The sequence below is a fragment of the Dermacentor albipictus genome, chromosome 1 (assembly GCF_038994185.2).
Source record: "Dermacentor albipictus isolate Rhodes 1998 colony chromosome 1, USDA_Dalb.pri_finalv2, whole genome shotgun sequence".
In the NCBI taxonomy this organism is placed as follows: Eukaryota; Metazoa; Arthropoda; class Arachnida; order Ixodida; family Ixodidae; genus Dermacentor; species Dermacentor albipictus.
Genome location: NC_091821.1, coordinates 436,442,391 through 436,458,499, shown reverse-complemented (window position 1 = coordinate 436,458,499; position 16,109 = coordinate 436,442,391). Strand labels below are relative to the sequence as shown.

Sequence of the window (16,109 nt, the reverse complement as noted above, 5' to 3'; positions counted from 1 at the left end):
ATATAACAATGAATTTATTTAGTCATATCATAAGAAGCCAACAAACACTGACACCAAGGACAATATATAGGGGAAATTACTGGTGCTCAATAAATGAAACAAAAAAACGATAAATTAATGGAAAATGAAAGTCGATGAAAAAACAACTTGCCGCAGGTGGGGAACGATACCACAACCTTCGCATGAGGTGGTTTCATTTCATTTACTTCATTTATTAAGCCCAAGTAATTTCCCCTATGTTGTCCTTGGTGTCCATGTTTATTGGCTCCTGATGATATGACTAATAAAATCAGGCCCCTCAGTTAACCCCTTTTCTTCTTGTTTAGTGATTTTAATTAGCAGAGCAATTTATAAAGATATCAGTAGTCTGCACATTTTAATTGCTTTACCTATACTTGGAGGGTATCCTTGGCAACTTATGTAAGCCAGGGGATTTGCCCAATTTTAAAAAAAGCACGAGAAACATGAACACATCAAGTCATACATCGGCTTCGATTTAATTTTACCACAACCGGCCGACATATGTGCACGCGTACTGTACATTGTAGAATCTTGGTGTCCCACCAAATCTAAGCACTACCCCATTCTCAGAATGAATGAGCCAGAAAAAACACGTTTTAAAGCGTGTATGTCAATGTTTTATTTGCTTTCAGTTTAGCTCTCCCCCACTATGGTCATCAGGGGCACAAGAAATCAGGAGTGTAGATCTAGGTATCACACATTAACGAACAGTGACAAAATGGCATGTGACTCACTTTGACCAACCATGCGAGAAAGAATATCATGGTGGTGAAGTAGAAGGTGGCTCTCCACGCTGGAAGACTATCCATGGCCTGGTACATGAGAATGGCCCATCCCTCGGGGGAGGCTGCTTGGTACACGGTAAAAAAACTATGGGCTGCAGCAGAGAATGCGGGAAAGGAATAGAGCTTTAATTAGCGTAGAATTTCCTGAGTGTACAGTCAGAAATGGCTGTCAGGAGTGACCTGCAGATCTCATCACTGGCGAGCAGAAGACAGAAAGCATGTGAAATATTCTAACATGCAGGAAAGACCTTACTGCACAAGTCTAATAACGAAATTTATTTGGCACATCGGTGCTGAGCATAGAAGCTTTGTTTAACTTGGTCACAATCATTTTTCTTGTTTAGTTTGTGGTTTTGCATGTTATTTCAAATATCCAGAGTTAAAAAATTATCACTACAATCCTCAAGGACCTCTTTACATACAATGAAGGAATTCTGGGGGAAAACAAGATTGCGAATTAAAATGGCTGAAACATAGAAATACATTTACTGGTAGACGACAGCACTCATTCCTGTGGTCACTGCTAACATTTACCTGATGAATAACTGGGCAGGGAAGAAGTTTGGGCGTGTTGGTGGAATGCATTCAGACTGGGATACATAGCGCAAAAAATTACACAGGGACAAGCAGAACACAGGACGAGAGCTAACTTTCAACAAATGATTTATTGCAGCTGGTGAGTATATATATACTCACTGGGACGCTACTACAATAGAGCAGACTCCTGCGCTCGTCCTGTGTTCTGCTTGTCCCTGTGTAATTTTTTGCGCTATGTATCCCAGTCTGAATAACTGGGGTATTCTGCATAGAAAGAAATGTCACATTATGGACAAAATTTTGATGTAAAACACCAAGATTTTTTTAAAATTTTAGTGTACATGCTTAGAGGTTACGAAGGCTTAAAGCACCATCAGGTTATCATTTTATAAGCAACCAAGAACTCGTAAGTTTAATTATTCGTAGCAGTAACACAATTTCTGCTAATCATGTATGTGACTGATGGCATTCTGGCAGAAATTTATTGTCATCTGCTAGCAAATGGCCTTCGGGCTACTTTCTCATGGACTTGTCGAAATTCGCTTGCTGGGCTGGAAAAGCAAGACGCCGTCAATGGTACCTTACAAACAAAATTTGTTCACACTTCAAATAGACGAAGAATAATTTAAAACTACTAACTAAAAATTTCCTTTTTTTATTTTCCATTAAATAAAAAGCAATGATAAAAAACCTGCCTTTCCACTCACATGCTGCTCCAAAGGTAAGCAAAAACCTTTAAGCAAAAAACAGTTTACCCAACAAACTTAGCACTGTCTTTTTTTTTAATATAACTGCACATTGATTATACAAACTGCAAGCAAGAGATCAATGGCGCTATCCAATTTTTGTGAATATTGTTTTTTACTGAAGTATATAAGTGCCTGTCTCTAGGCCTCCAGAAAAATACCACATTCATTCATTTGATAAATGGTTAGCAACGACCACAAAAATGAGTGCTGTCATCTTCCAGTAAATGAATTTCAATGTTTCAGTCTTTTTATTTTGCAATCTTGTTTTTAGTGCCTCTATTAAATTGGCAGGCACTTAGATTAAAGTTGCTGGCACTTGGATTAAACACGTTGGCACTTGGATTAAATTCACTGGTGCGCATCCTATTTGTGCTGGTGCTGAGAATAAATACGTTGATCTAAGGATTAAATGTTTAGCACTTGGATTAAATAGCCTGGCACTCGGATTATTACAGCTGGCGCTAGGATTAAAGTGAGCAGGAAAACCTGTAGAACTCTGCCATTGGCACTGCCAAATAACAAGAGTGGCAAGGCTCTTTCTCCTTTAGTTCTGGGATCTATCAACCATGCCAATTGGTTCTGTGGAGATCGATGTTGTGAAGTCCATGCTGAATGGCCTTAAAGCCTGGTCATTGGTTTAAGTAAAGGTGTAAGTATTTATCTTTTTCGAAGGTACCATGTAAACTATACTATCCGACTCCTCAGTAGGGACTCTATAAGAAACTCCTTGAAACTTACTGGATGGGATATTCTTTACAAGTGTGATATGCGATGCCTTTTGTATTTGCATTATGCTGTTTCGTTACCATAAGCACAGCTTACTGCACTTGACTTCAGAGACAGCATTTGCAATAACAATGTGAGAGACGCAGTTTATTGGGCAACTGGACCTAAATTTAACTTTACTTTTATTTTCTTGGGGACCACTGTAGGGTATTACATGAAGGATGTGGCTTGAATAACACACACAAACAAGTTGCCACTTTATGGTACAAAGTGACTGGCAATAGCTTGCGTGAATATTTATGGACAGCATACAATTGCTCTCTATATCACTTGCAAAGAATACATGCATGTGCATGTTACTGCTGTTGGAGTTTGTCAATAAACATTTCAGAGTCAAAATAAGTGACATTTCTAGTCAAGAAAGGCAGACTATTTTTAATTTCAGGACCACTAACTATATCATCTTGGAAATCTGAACACGGTGACTACTCCCTACACGTTCAAGATGATGCAGTGCTAAGCAGAGAAAATGACAGAGGATAAATATTGTAAAAGGTATTTATTGTTATCATAATCTTAAAACATTTCACGGCCTGCAAACTTATTCACTCTCTGCGATCTACAATGAAAAGCAGCTTTAACACAGTCAGACCACACACAATGTCTACAGGGTGATTAGGTACAACCTCAACTTGACAATAAGTTGTTTTCATGCCAATTACACATATATTTGTTAGACTTGGTTACCTCATAGCAATAGCAGTTCCTTGACACCTCTCATATAACTATACAATCATATTTCCTCTTCAAAGCATTTAGTACCAATAAGTACTTCCAGAGGTGAATGTTAATTATGGAATGGTAGCAAAAAATAGTAATTAGCAGTAACCCTGAAATCATAATAGTTGTACTCGCTTTGAAATCACCTCAGGATGTAGGTTAACTGATTAATTAATTTTGGTGCGTGCTGTTTATAAATGAGCACCAGCTGCCTACTTCAATGCATCACCATCATTATCATACCCATCCTCATCACAATTATACTGCACTTTTATGTGGTTGCATATAATGCATAACTGCACATATAGGGCCACATATTTTAAATATGAGGCCCTCAATGCATCACATTGATGCATTTCGTAATTCCTAATCACATTTGCTTACATTTTAGCTTACACACACATTAACAAAACAGGTGGAAAAAATCCTCACATAATAACGATTCCTGAAAACTTTGCATGAACATCTAACTAACCTAAACAAACACACAGGACAAGGATAAACTGAACACTATACTCAGCAATAGGTGAAAGAAAAATAGGGAACCTACCGAAATCGTCGAAGCCATTGAACCCAGAAATGCTCTTTGGAAGATTCAGATCCATACACACCATTCCCTGAGGACATTCATACCCGGACTCTTTGTCCATTGAACAGTAGGCGTCTGGCACTGCAAGGTCGTTCAGCGTGACCCTCCTGTAAAAATAATGGAACTATTAGGACACAAGCAATTCTTGGCTATGGAGTCTTATGCATCAAGGCACAGTGTAAGCAGTGGGCTGAAAATCCTCTGACAACTAGGCTTGTGACAGTGAATATAATTCTCTTCCACACTGGCTCAGAGGCCAGAGTGGCAACGACATGAAACATATTTCTGATGAGTTTCCAGTGTTCTGTTGTCTAGCATGGGGGCATCCATTTTGCATTTCACGATGACTCCACTGTGGTTTTAGACAAAATGTATTCCATGGAACTAAAGGTGACAGCAGGTACCCAAGCCACAGATTTGGTTCTATTGGCTGCAGCAGCCACATTTTGACGAGGATGGAATCGTAAAATAGTACTACTAATCTACCAAGCTCCATGTGCACGTTAAAGATCACCAGGTGGTCAAATTTAATTCAAAGCTCTTCAATATTATGTCTCTCATAGTCCCTGTGTTGATTCACGGCGTTACGCTCAACCAGTTATCAAATTTCATCAGTAGGTGCCCCATGGCACTCGTTTCAGCCATGATAACAGCAGACGCATTCCTTTCCCTCACTGTGGCAGCTTTGTGGCTATGGCACTGCACTGCTAATTTTGTGAACGCAGGTTCAGTCCCGGTTGCACAGCTGCATTTTGATGAGGTGAAATGCAAAAATAATCGTGTATTTATATTTAGGTGCCTGTTAAAGAACTCTTAAGTAGTCAAAATTAACCTGGAGTCACCCACAGTGGCGTGCCTCATAATCAGATCGTGATTTGGTACATAAAAGACCATAATTTAACTAATTAATTTTGTATTTATTTTGGCCATGATAACCATGAATGCACTGATGCTGGTTGGCAGCATGCTAAAGCTATGTTAGATTCAATTCCACATGTACTGTTGAGCACGATGCCATGGGTTTGGTTCCTAGCAACGGTGGTCACATTCCAACGTAGGTGGAGTGCAAAAATGTTTGTGAATCAGGCTTTCAATACACATTAGAGAACTTTATGTGGTCAGTGTTAATCTTGTAGCCCTACAATAAGGTGTACTTCACAGAGCCTCTGTAGTTTATAAACTTAAGAATGAACCTATGATCAACATAACTGTCACTGCCACTGACCACTCTTGAAATTAGTTGCAGTTCTAAAGATGCTTTAATGCACTGTTTCAAGCCCCCTATAAGTGTGCCACAGTGAATTCATGCATGGTAAAGGAGAGTAGCCTTCCTTTCATGCCATAAATGGGGAGATATGCAAATGCAGTATTATTCTAGGCCTGGTTGCAACAAACTTGTGAAGATGCATCACACAAGTTAAATTTCTTCTGTTATGTTCCTTGTTTTGTGTTGTGCACAGAAGCCAGCTTATCAATTAACCACACTCATACTCATGCAGCATATCAAAAACACTTTAGAAGGGAAGCCAAAATAGTATCTTTTAAAAAGGCCATAACTTGCGACTGTATAGGTTTGTCAGCATATATTTACTTTACTCTTTCAAGCACAGATGTTTATTTCAAAGAAACTTGTTTACTCAACAACAACAACAAAAAAAAATGTAGGAGGTAAGAGACAATAAAAAGATGCTACTGAATTAAAAATAAAATATTTTCATATGGACCAATAAGATTTGATGCAGTCACACAAGAGGTGCCGCTGTGCTGCTGTTGAGCTAGCAGAAAATGGTTTTGCCTCCACTTGCCATTGCAGAGCCATAGAGTTACCACTGCCCTGAAGTAAACGGTATAGGGTTGGAAAATTGTGGAGATTGTGATGACAAGGAAGGGGCATAACTACCACGAAGGCAAAGAGGAAAACTAGTGAAATAATAGTCATCTGCTGTGATCACCATGCTTCAAAGAGTTACCATCTATAGGGTGAAAATCCAAAACAAAAGAGGGGTCCACGGGAAGATGTAGGCTCGAAATGAACAATGGTAGAACAAGAAATGGTGCTGGAGCCGAGGTTTATCGACAATGAGAATTTTTTTTTTGTGATGACAACAACTGCTTTTGCAGTTGCTGTTTGCAGTTTGCAAGCTATTACCATAGCGACACTGGATTCTCTTTCTAACAGTTGTTGGCAGCGGTGGGATACAAATGCACGCCTCCGAAGAGACTGGTGCCTCAAAACGGTGCATTTGGAGGTGTTGGTTCATATGCCACCGCTGCCGCCAATTGTTAGAACGAGAATCCAGCATTTTAATGCTTGTCAAAGTGTTGGCTTTAGTGACACTCCTAGTTCTGATACTCTTCATCACCCATAGTGTGGCAACTCTTAAAAGTTATTACCATACAAATGACATCGCCCTGAGCGCCAGAGTGCAAAAACCGAGTGCCTCGTACTATAGCAGGGCGCACCTTAAAAACAGTCAATAGACTCACTCTGCAATCGTTCCATTTCTAACACAGTGGCTGCTCATCTCGCCAAAAAACTGTACTCCCAGCAGACCATACAGAGACATGAAGAACAGGAAGAACAATGTCACATTGTATATCTGCTGGCTTGATCGCCTGCGGAGCATAAGAACAAGGACAAGCAAGCTCGATTAGCAATATGGTATTTCTGCACCAGATTAGCTGCGATTTGCGAGTGCACTTTTTTAGGGCTCATTCTCCGGGTTTCATGAAATGTCTGAGGAAAATTATGTTTGCAGTCAGTGATTAATTTAAAACATTTGCTGCTTACAATATGTACACACATAAGCAAAAAGAAAAAACAAAGCCGATTCAGAAGAATTTCGTTATAGCCTAAATATATAGATGTGGGCAATATAACAAAAGGCCGGCTGCTCGCATGTGTCCTGCATACACATTTACACAACTGCACGAAAACAAAAAGGGCGCAGTAAAAGGAATGCAAAGTAGTGTGCCACTCCTGTACCCCTCAAGTTTCTGAACTGTTCTCATGTGTAAGCTCGTCAACTTGCCTGGTGGTTTTCTGTTTTTGTGTCATGTGCAAAACATATTCCTTTGATTATTGTCACTGTGAGAGATTATTACCTAATGAAATCTCGCTAGTACCATGCAAACAAACATTCAGGTGCTCGCAGAAGTGCTCTGAACAATATCACTATGAAAAATATCTGCTTGATCCCTATGTGTTTAGCTTACATTCGAGTGCTGAGTGCACCCCTCAATTTCTGGCTGCATGCTTCAGCTCTTGTCACTTTTATGCTTCTAAAACTTTCATTAGCTCCTGTGTGTATCTTCAAACAAGACAAACATTTTCTTCTATTTTTTTTTACTAGGGAGTTGCCTGGACAGATACTTTAGATCAGAAGTGTCAAGTCTGGCATATTGCAGCATGCATATTTTAGTGCTAGATATTGATCAATATAGCACCCTCTGTATGTAGTTTCCATTTTTGAAATAAGCAATCCTGTGTGCAAATGGTTCATGAACACACTTGTGAACATAGACAGCTTTCTAAGGCCCATGCTGTGGTTGCACTACACAGGTTACAAGAAAATCACTCCGATAAAAGACAGAACAAGACACAAAAACAAGGTGTATTTTTGTGTCTAGTTTAACCTTTCATTCATGTTATTTTTTTATAACCAGTGTAATGTAACCATCGCTCAGATGTAAAGACCAACTAGCCCTATGAATTATCAGCATTGTGCTTCAGTTGTTTTGCCTTCTTATGAATCACTTCTGTCAGAAATAAATTCATCTAAAGAACTCTTTAACTTAGACAGTAAACAAGATTTACTGATGATAGCAGAGGGAAACCCATGCATTTTTGCAATAAATGCATTTACACAAGCCGCTTCACCATGCATGTGTCATTTACAATATGCTGACACCATTTAATGATGTGCAGATACTGCTCATTCCGTAGTGTCACAGAGTGGAAATACTGGCGAAAAGAAACAAAGTGGACAAGACAGACGCTCTCTTACAACTCTTTTTGAGTTGTGAGAGAGTGTCTGTCCTGTCAACTTTGTTTCTTCCCGCCAGATCTCCACTCAACGACACTACATGACGCACCAACTGGCCCAACAGTCCATTCTTCTGAACTGTTCATTCCCTTTCTTTAAAATGTTAAAGTCAATTCTGATGACAACCCCAGGAACATGAGTTCTTGTGAACAATCTGCATAATGGCTATCATCATTAAGATGCAGACATAACAAGTAGCGCCAAAGTAACATGTCGCACTCACTTGAAAATTTGGTTGATTCTGGACTTTGGCATTGAGAACTTGAGGAAGACTCGAATAAATCGGATCATGATGAGAGGTCGAGGAGCTCGCAGGATAGACAGGTAGGAGAACTTGGGAACCACTTCCGTGATTTCGAAAACCTACCAGATGAAGCCAGAGACAAGTGTTACCTTTCAATATTCATCTCTGCAAAATACCCCATGACTGATTTATGCTGAAACATGTACAAAAGCTACACAATGTTTTGTGTTGATTAAAGAAACAGTAGATACTAGATGCATGCAGTTTATAAGATCAGTTACATACAAGGGCTACAAATATATGGGCTTACGGAATGATTTGAAACATAATAAAATGGCCATAATCCTAAAACTAACAGAAGGAACAACATACAGTATAGTCCCCTTCCAACCATACCCCATATCATGGTATATTGCATGTAATAATTAATAATTAAGTTCTGCCATAGCAACACTTTGGTTTGAGTTAGATGACAGTTCGATCTTTCATACCAAGATTGTGGCATAAAGATAGAAGGACAAAGAAAATCTGGGATGATAGCAGCTACAGTAAACCAGAGTTAACCGAATGCCATTAACGAGTGGTACATCTTTTTTCAATGCTTCACCACTGTGAACAAAAATGGTGCGAGCTGATCAGCCTTTAGTACCAAAATTTATGTGTGAATGCTACAAATGTCAATCCACCAACTAGGAAGAAACCTTACTCAAGTGTGCATGCATTTTAACAGATTTTAAGAAAACGTGGGGCTTAGCATTATCAATATACACAGTGGGTTACGAGGGATTATGAATTTCAACCATCTGGTTTTCTTTAGTGGGCCCCTAAATCTAATTACAGGAGCGTTTTTGCATTCCATACCTTTCGGAATGTGCCCACAACAACCGGGAATCAAACTGTCGTGGAGGCAATGCGACAGGTCTTGAAGCAACATATACCAAGACTCGGCGCAAGTGCCATTTATTTACAGTGAGCGAACTAACTTGTGAATAGGGTCTATAAAGATTTTTGTGGTACAATTTTGAGGTCAGTCGATCAATATATAAAGATACCTATGTACAACAACATTTTCAGTTTGGTATTGTGGATATATGTATAACTGTACAGCAGTGATGTAACACTGAATACTGCAAACAGAATAGCTTGTTTTAAATTAGCTCTACCTTCCTGTTAAAGCTTTAAATGTGGTAAAGCACAGAATCACTGTCATGAAACTTACCTGAAGAATAACTGATATCCAAAGAAAAAATACCATTGTGGCATCAAACTGACACCACCGATCTTTAAGGTAGGGTGACTCTCCCTGAAAAATCAGAAAAAGAAAAGATATATATATATATAAAATCAGAAAGACAGCAGTTTTGTGACTGTGGACTAAGAAAATACAGAGTAGGCAGCAATAGCAAGATATTGTGAAGAAAGGAAATTATGTCATTGGACATTTAATGAATCCAGCTATATCTTCCACAACTTGTGTAAGGCGTATCTACCAGGCTTGAGTTTCTGAATTTGCACAGAAATTGTTGAGATATCAAACATATGTGAACTGTTCACATACCGTGATGAGCCCACGGATGTGCATCTTGGCAATCATCTCTGCTGTGAACAGCAGAGTGGCAAAGATGTCCCAGCAGAAGGTGACGTACACAAGGGGTGGGTGCTTCTCAAATGTTCGTGTGGTGTTGAGGCTGACAGAAACCAAGGACAGAAGCGCACACATACGCAGTACTCGTCGCACCCATACCTGCATAAAGCGAGCACAGCTGACATGCACAGACAGCTGGAAAAAGTGCACAAACGGCTTTTGCATATGCTGCTAAATGTAGCTTTAATCACAGACATATATACAGGGTGTCCCAGCTAACTTTAGCCAAGCCGTTCAACGAAAAAGAAGATTAACAAAACAAAGTGCACAATACAGCTATAAGATGTACACTATTTGGTCTTAAAATCATGCCTTTCATAGTTCTTTTTCAATCTTATTTTCCATTGAACAGCTTGGCTAAAGTTAGCTGGTACACCCTACATATTACGCACAAACTATGTGATTTACAATGCTCGCTGGTAGTGCGGTGGCCAATATATAAGAACCACTAAAGCTGTATCATCAAATTTTGTCAGTAAAAAGAAAAGCATATGTAATAAGCACCTAGTTAAGAATATTACATTAGATTACTATATTTATTAGCTACATTTTCACTGTGTACAACTTGGTACATATGCGCTGTCTGGTTTCGCATGAAAAGAGAAATCGCACATTGCAGATCACTTAAAATGATGTTGGTCAGCCAGAATATCAATTTGTTGTAGCTGTATATCACTGTAGACAAACTTACTTGAAACAATTTTTGTTGTATCATATGACCCAGAACAAACAGACAACATATGTAAATTTTGCTTAACCAGCCACGTTACAGCTATGAGGTTTCTTTCCTATGTGCTCTTCCTATTTTTCGAGCCTGTACACTGCGATAGCTACAAAGCAAAGTAGCTCAGAAGAAACTGCCATTGTATTAAACGTTTTAAGGTAACCACACAAGCTATAATTTGGAAAAATGAGGGTACTTTGCTTTGAAGTAATAGTTCTGTGGAAACCCGCAAGATGGAGAGAAGTAATTAATACTTTGCTCTGTTCACAAATTCTGAGTCTAATTGTTTTCTATACAAAGATGCAGTCTGTGATATCATTTCCTGTTGATTTCATGTTGATAAAAATATACATTAGCAAACTATAGTTGTGAGAGACTAAGTAGCTTTTTCTCACTTTCTTCATGCATAATATGTTTCTAAACTAACTGACTGGCACAATTAATGTGCCTGACAGCAATAAGAGACCATCAATCTTTTTGTCAAATGTGAAACATGGGAAGTTAAGCCGCAGATAAGGCCAGCTATGTCAAAATCATAATCATAAGTAGTAAAAACAACAGACAAATATGATTGTAAGAATACAAAACACTCCATGTATATACGGAGGAAAAAGAATGACGAGGTTGTGAGACTACAAGAACATTTCTAGCATAGCAGAAGTAGTTGATTCTTTAGAGCTATCTTGGTGATGTGTATCAATGAACCAAGATAGTTCTCAAACATAGACATTGGTAACATGAGAATTGAATTTTTAACTCTTCAACATCACTCTGCAGTGAATGCGTATCAGCAAAAGTACTAAGGTATTTCTTTCGTTTGCTAAGCAGGGCAGAGACTCAGTAAGAATTATCAATTTTGCAACAAGCACAGCTCTGCATTTTTTAATGATGAAGGTTGGAAGCTCGTTAAGCAAGAAGTCGAGAAGACGAAAGAAGACTGATGATATCTGCAGAGAGCTACTGAATAAATGAATTTTTTCTCTTCATCAAAAGAAACTTTTGAAATAAATGTACTTATTGCCTTTAATTCTAGTTACCTCAAAACAAAGTTTTCACGCATTTCTCTCACTATACCAAAAAACATAAACATTACAACAGTACTACTTGTCAAGCTTGTAGCTTGCATATAGTGGAATGCAGCAAGTATGTAGGAGTTCTGCTTTCTCACAGCGTGTCTTGCTCCAGACACGTTGATTTGCCATGCAGCTAGGCACTTCAACAACTTCATTATCTAAAGCATCCACTTCACGATACTATCACCTCGGCGACAGTATCACTGAAGTGAATCATTTTAGAATATGGCACCAGGAAGTAAAAGGCCTACCAGTTACCTTGACTATAGGACTTAGCAGATATGTAAAGGTGACAATTATAACTACGCACTGCTGCAGGTGGAATGCACTGTGATAGTGTCATTATGCATTTCAAATTCTTGAATGTGCTTACGTATCTACTAACTTTATACATTGGTAAAAGATACAGGTGGTTTACTTTTAATTTGCACAGCAGCAAACCCACGAATTGGGAATGTTTGCCTGCTGTAGCACCTGTTAAGACCAGCAGTAAAAGCAAAGTATAAAGATGCACAACGCCTTCCAAAATGTTTGTTGTTCTCTTTATGTTGAACTAACTTTTAAAAATCAACATATACAACAGCTCTTCATATGTTAAGTAGACTATCCGATTATGTAAGCACTGCAATAATTTTATAAATATACACTGCAAGGACCTGTTCTCACCCTCTTCTTCAATGTAGCAAGAAAAATCGCATAACTGCTTGTTTTGATTACCACCACTGCAGAATGTCTACACAAAGCTGCAACCACTTGCTGGTTAATTGTGAATAAAGATAAAGAACAAAACGAGAAAAGCAAAGTAACTGTGCTATCATAAATACCCACTTAAATTTTGACAGCCATGTTAGCAAGCAACACATATGTTATACCGGTTAAGTAAACAGCAAACTAATTATTTACTTTCTTTCAGCACTTCAGTAAAATCCATCCCACGTTTCCTATGAACTTTTCAAGACATAGGTTTGTACATAATTTTGTGTGATCTACACATGGGTCTTCCTTGGTATATACAATTCACTGGGTCTACATAATGCTAGAGTAAAATTTTATTTGAAGCAACGTCAATATTTTGAGAAGCTGTTCGCCTGAGTGAGTCAGTTAAGTAAACAGCAAACTATTTTTTTTTCTCTATGCATGCACTTGCTGATTTCGTAGAAAGTATGTGCCACTTCAATAGTTATAAGTGAAGGTAACCGGAAATTTCAACGGAGAGCTTTATGTCTAACACTGTAGCACACATGTTATACAAGAAACTAAGCATTACCACTTATTTCAGCACTTCAGTAAAGTCCATCACCCATTTCTCAGGAATTCTTCAAGAGATAGGTTTGCATTTAATTTTGTGTATGAATTGATCTACATGTAGGAGACATAACTTGGTATATACAAGCCACTGGGTCTGCATAATGTTAAGAGGAAAATTTTATTTGAAGTAACTTCACTATTTTGAGAAACTGGGAATTTATTTGTGTGCAATGTAATTATATGTGGCTAGTTGTTGGAGTGGAAGACATTTAAATTTGTTTATTCAATTGAGGAGTGTAGATTTTTGGGCTAGTTGGTTCATTGCAGTAATTGAGGTCATGGCGCTGGACTAACGCGGACGTCCTGTCGTCTTTCTTGTCTGCGTGAATCTAGCACTATGACCTCAATTACTTTATTCAATTTAGTTGAGATAATATCATGCAGCTAAATCAGTGTGCCCTGTTGCATGTAGCAAAATAGGCATATATCAGTGATTATGAATAATTCAATGACTACAAATTTATGTATGTATACAGGAGCTGAACTGAGTATAAGAGAAACTGAAGGTATCTTTTCCCGATCAACAGCAGGAACTTTTGACTTTCAGCATTTTTATAATAATTGATGATTATTTTGTTAGAATGGCCATACGTTATCACAGCAAGATGGATACATCATCACTGATTAACCTTTATGTAATATTATATATAGTTCTTAAATGAATACCCGAGGCAAGGATGAATATCCGAGCTTGCTGTCACTTCTGATACAAGTGCCCAGAGCTGACAAATATACCCATTATGGGCCAGGTTCAATGTTCCTTAAGATATATCTTACAACCCTGGAAATTAGTAATGTGTGTACACATACATTCTATAACAATTATTGAACTTGTTCACTTATGTACATGCCAAGTGCATGCAATCAAACTTTTCCAAATGGGCAGTACATGCAAATTCTGCACTTTATTTTCACAATACCCTTGCTTTTTATACCCAAACAAAACTTTCTGTGCAAGGGTAGGTGCAGATCTATATTGATGAGTCATTTGGTTGGTGCGAAAACGTGAAGATATCAAAAGTTCTAATTCATACCCCTCAGTTCAATTTTTATCTGTGAGCAGAAGACTGATAAAAAAAAAGAGACTGATATATACATGTCATGAAAGAGGTTACTGATACTTACCTTGTTAACCCACTCGATATCAGCATTTTCATTAAGGCTTTCATCAGGTCCATAGTCTGCGAGGATTGGTTCTCCTCGGACACTTTGTTTTCTGGCTAGCATTGTTCACGTATAGACTGCAAAAAGGCCCATTTGCCGAATTAAGCTGCGGCAATAAGATCAAGTGAACAGTAATACACTGGACCTAATATATATATATATATATATATATATATATATATATATATATATATATATATATATATATATATATATATATATATATATATATATATATATATATATATATATATGGTGAATCAGAAAAAGAAAGCATCATTAAAACAATTTAAGGAAGCAAAATACACGCTTGCAGAATATCAGTCGATCACACAAATGATCGCCTAAAAATAAAGCATTTGAACACAATATTGGCGGTATATATATCAAAATTAATTACAGTTAATTTATGGGGCACGTATCGTATATGATACGTGCGGTCTCGCCATCAGCTTCCTGCGCACGTGGACGGACAACATTCACCGCGGCAGTTTTCCGACTCTCTCAAATCTATAAACTTCCTCGTGTTTTAAACGAAACTAATAAAATGCGTGCTTATATAGGCCTCCACGCAGTGCGCGCCTATATTTACACACACACGACACGGTTTATTTTTTCACTCGTTTACGTTTCACTCAGCGGCGAGATGGCAGAGATGATATTGTATACACAAACGTCGAGTGCCGTTTTCGGAACCGGGAGAAGGCGCAGCATGTGGCGAAGCAAAGGCGCAGCACGTCTCGTGCTTCAAATGTATCTCTAGCTACGCCTAGGCCGCCGAGGCAGCGCTATATACCACGAGTCGTAAAACGCGCACATAAATGTGCTAAAACCTGGCGACCCACGGCCGTTTCGCCGTGCGAAAAGCGGGGGACGTAGCTGCCGGCAGCGAGGCCGCCATCGATTTCATGGCTACCTGTCATCGCGCGCGCGCGCGCTGCCGACGTGCGATGTTTGCTCAACGCGCGGTGCGAAAATAGGAGACATCTGATACGCCGTGATCGCATGTGGGGCGCTCACCTTGAAGGTCGGTGGCAGTCCTATTAAGAAATGATCAGGATAGGTGAAGAGGACGACGACTCGCAGTCGCATTTTCCCCGGCCGGCCTGATCATTCCACGGAGGGATGGATACGGCGGCGCCTCGCTTCTTCGAAGAAGGAGCACCCAGAGCGGCGAGAGACGAGGAGGAAAAGCGCGGATGAAGCGCGCGGGAAAGGGCTGGCGCGCACCCCGAACCTCCTCTCTTCTCTTAAAGATCCTCCGTTGCAGCCCAGATAGCCCAGAGCTTATTTAACCCAATAATAGTAGTCCCTTGTTTGCCTCAAGCTTTAGGATATAACGTGTTGAGCGGACATTTGCGTTTTGCTTATTGTAACGTCATCTAGCAATAAAAAATGAAACTATAATTTTTGCAGGTAACTAAGGTTTTGCACAACGTAACGGTGGTTTTGCAATAAGGGGCGCTTAAATTTGTTATTTTTTAAATAGAAATTTGCAAGCTCTGGTTGAAAGAAATAATTCATATTTATTATTTCACTTTTAATTTAAAAATTTGGTATTGTTTGCTGTATAAAGGTTGCAACAAATTTGCTTTCATTGGTGAGGATGGCGATTTTAATTTAACTCAACACTAGCGCCTAAAAGCAACGGCGGCGGCGACAGTTGTTTTGAAAGGATTTGCTCGAATACGGTGGAGTGGGACGAGCGGCTGGGGCGA

At 38.9% G+C, this 16,109-nt stretch overlaps 1 protein-coding gene across 1 annotated transcript in view; it reads right to left on the bottom strand.

Moving 5' to 3' along the window:
* Positions 1-15,715, bottom strand: part of na (sodium leak channel non-selective protein na) — a 76,469-nt gene extending 60,754 nt beyond the window's left edge. Inside the window, exons 1-8 of the mRNA XM_065439766.2 lie at positions 15,412-15,715; positions 14,353-14,468; positions 10,036-10,221; positions 9,697-9,780; positions 8,457-8,596; positions 6,675-6,803; positions 4,149-4,294; positions 756-898 (exon numbers count right to left, since the gene is read on the bottom strand). Of these exons, the coding sequence (XP_065295838.1) occupies positions 756-898; positions 4,149-4,294; positions 6,675-6,803; positions 8,457-8,596; positions 9,697-9,780; positions 10,036-10,221; positions 14,353-14,454 (930 nt within the window). The 5' untranslated portion in view covers positions 14,455-14,468; positions 15,412-15,715. The remainder of the gene's footprint in view (positions 1-755; positions 899-4,148; positions 4,295-6,674; positions 6,804-8,456; positions 8,597-9,696; positions 9,781-10,035; positions 10,222-14,352; positions 14,469-15,411) is intronic.
* Between the last annotated feature and the right edge of the window lie 394 nt (positions 15,716-16,109).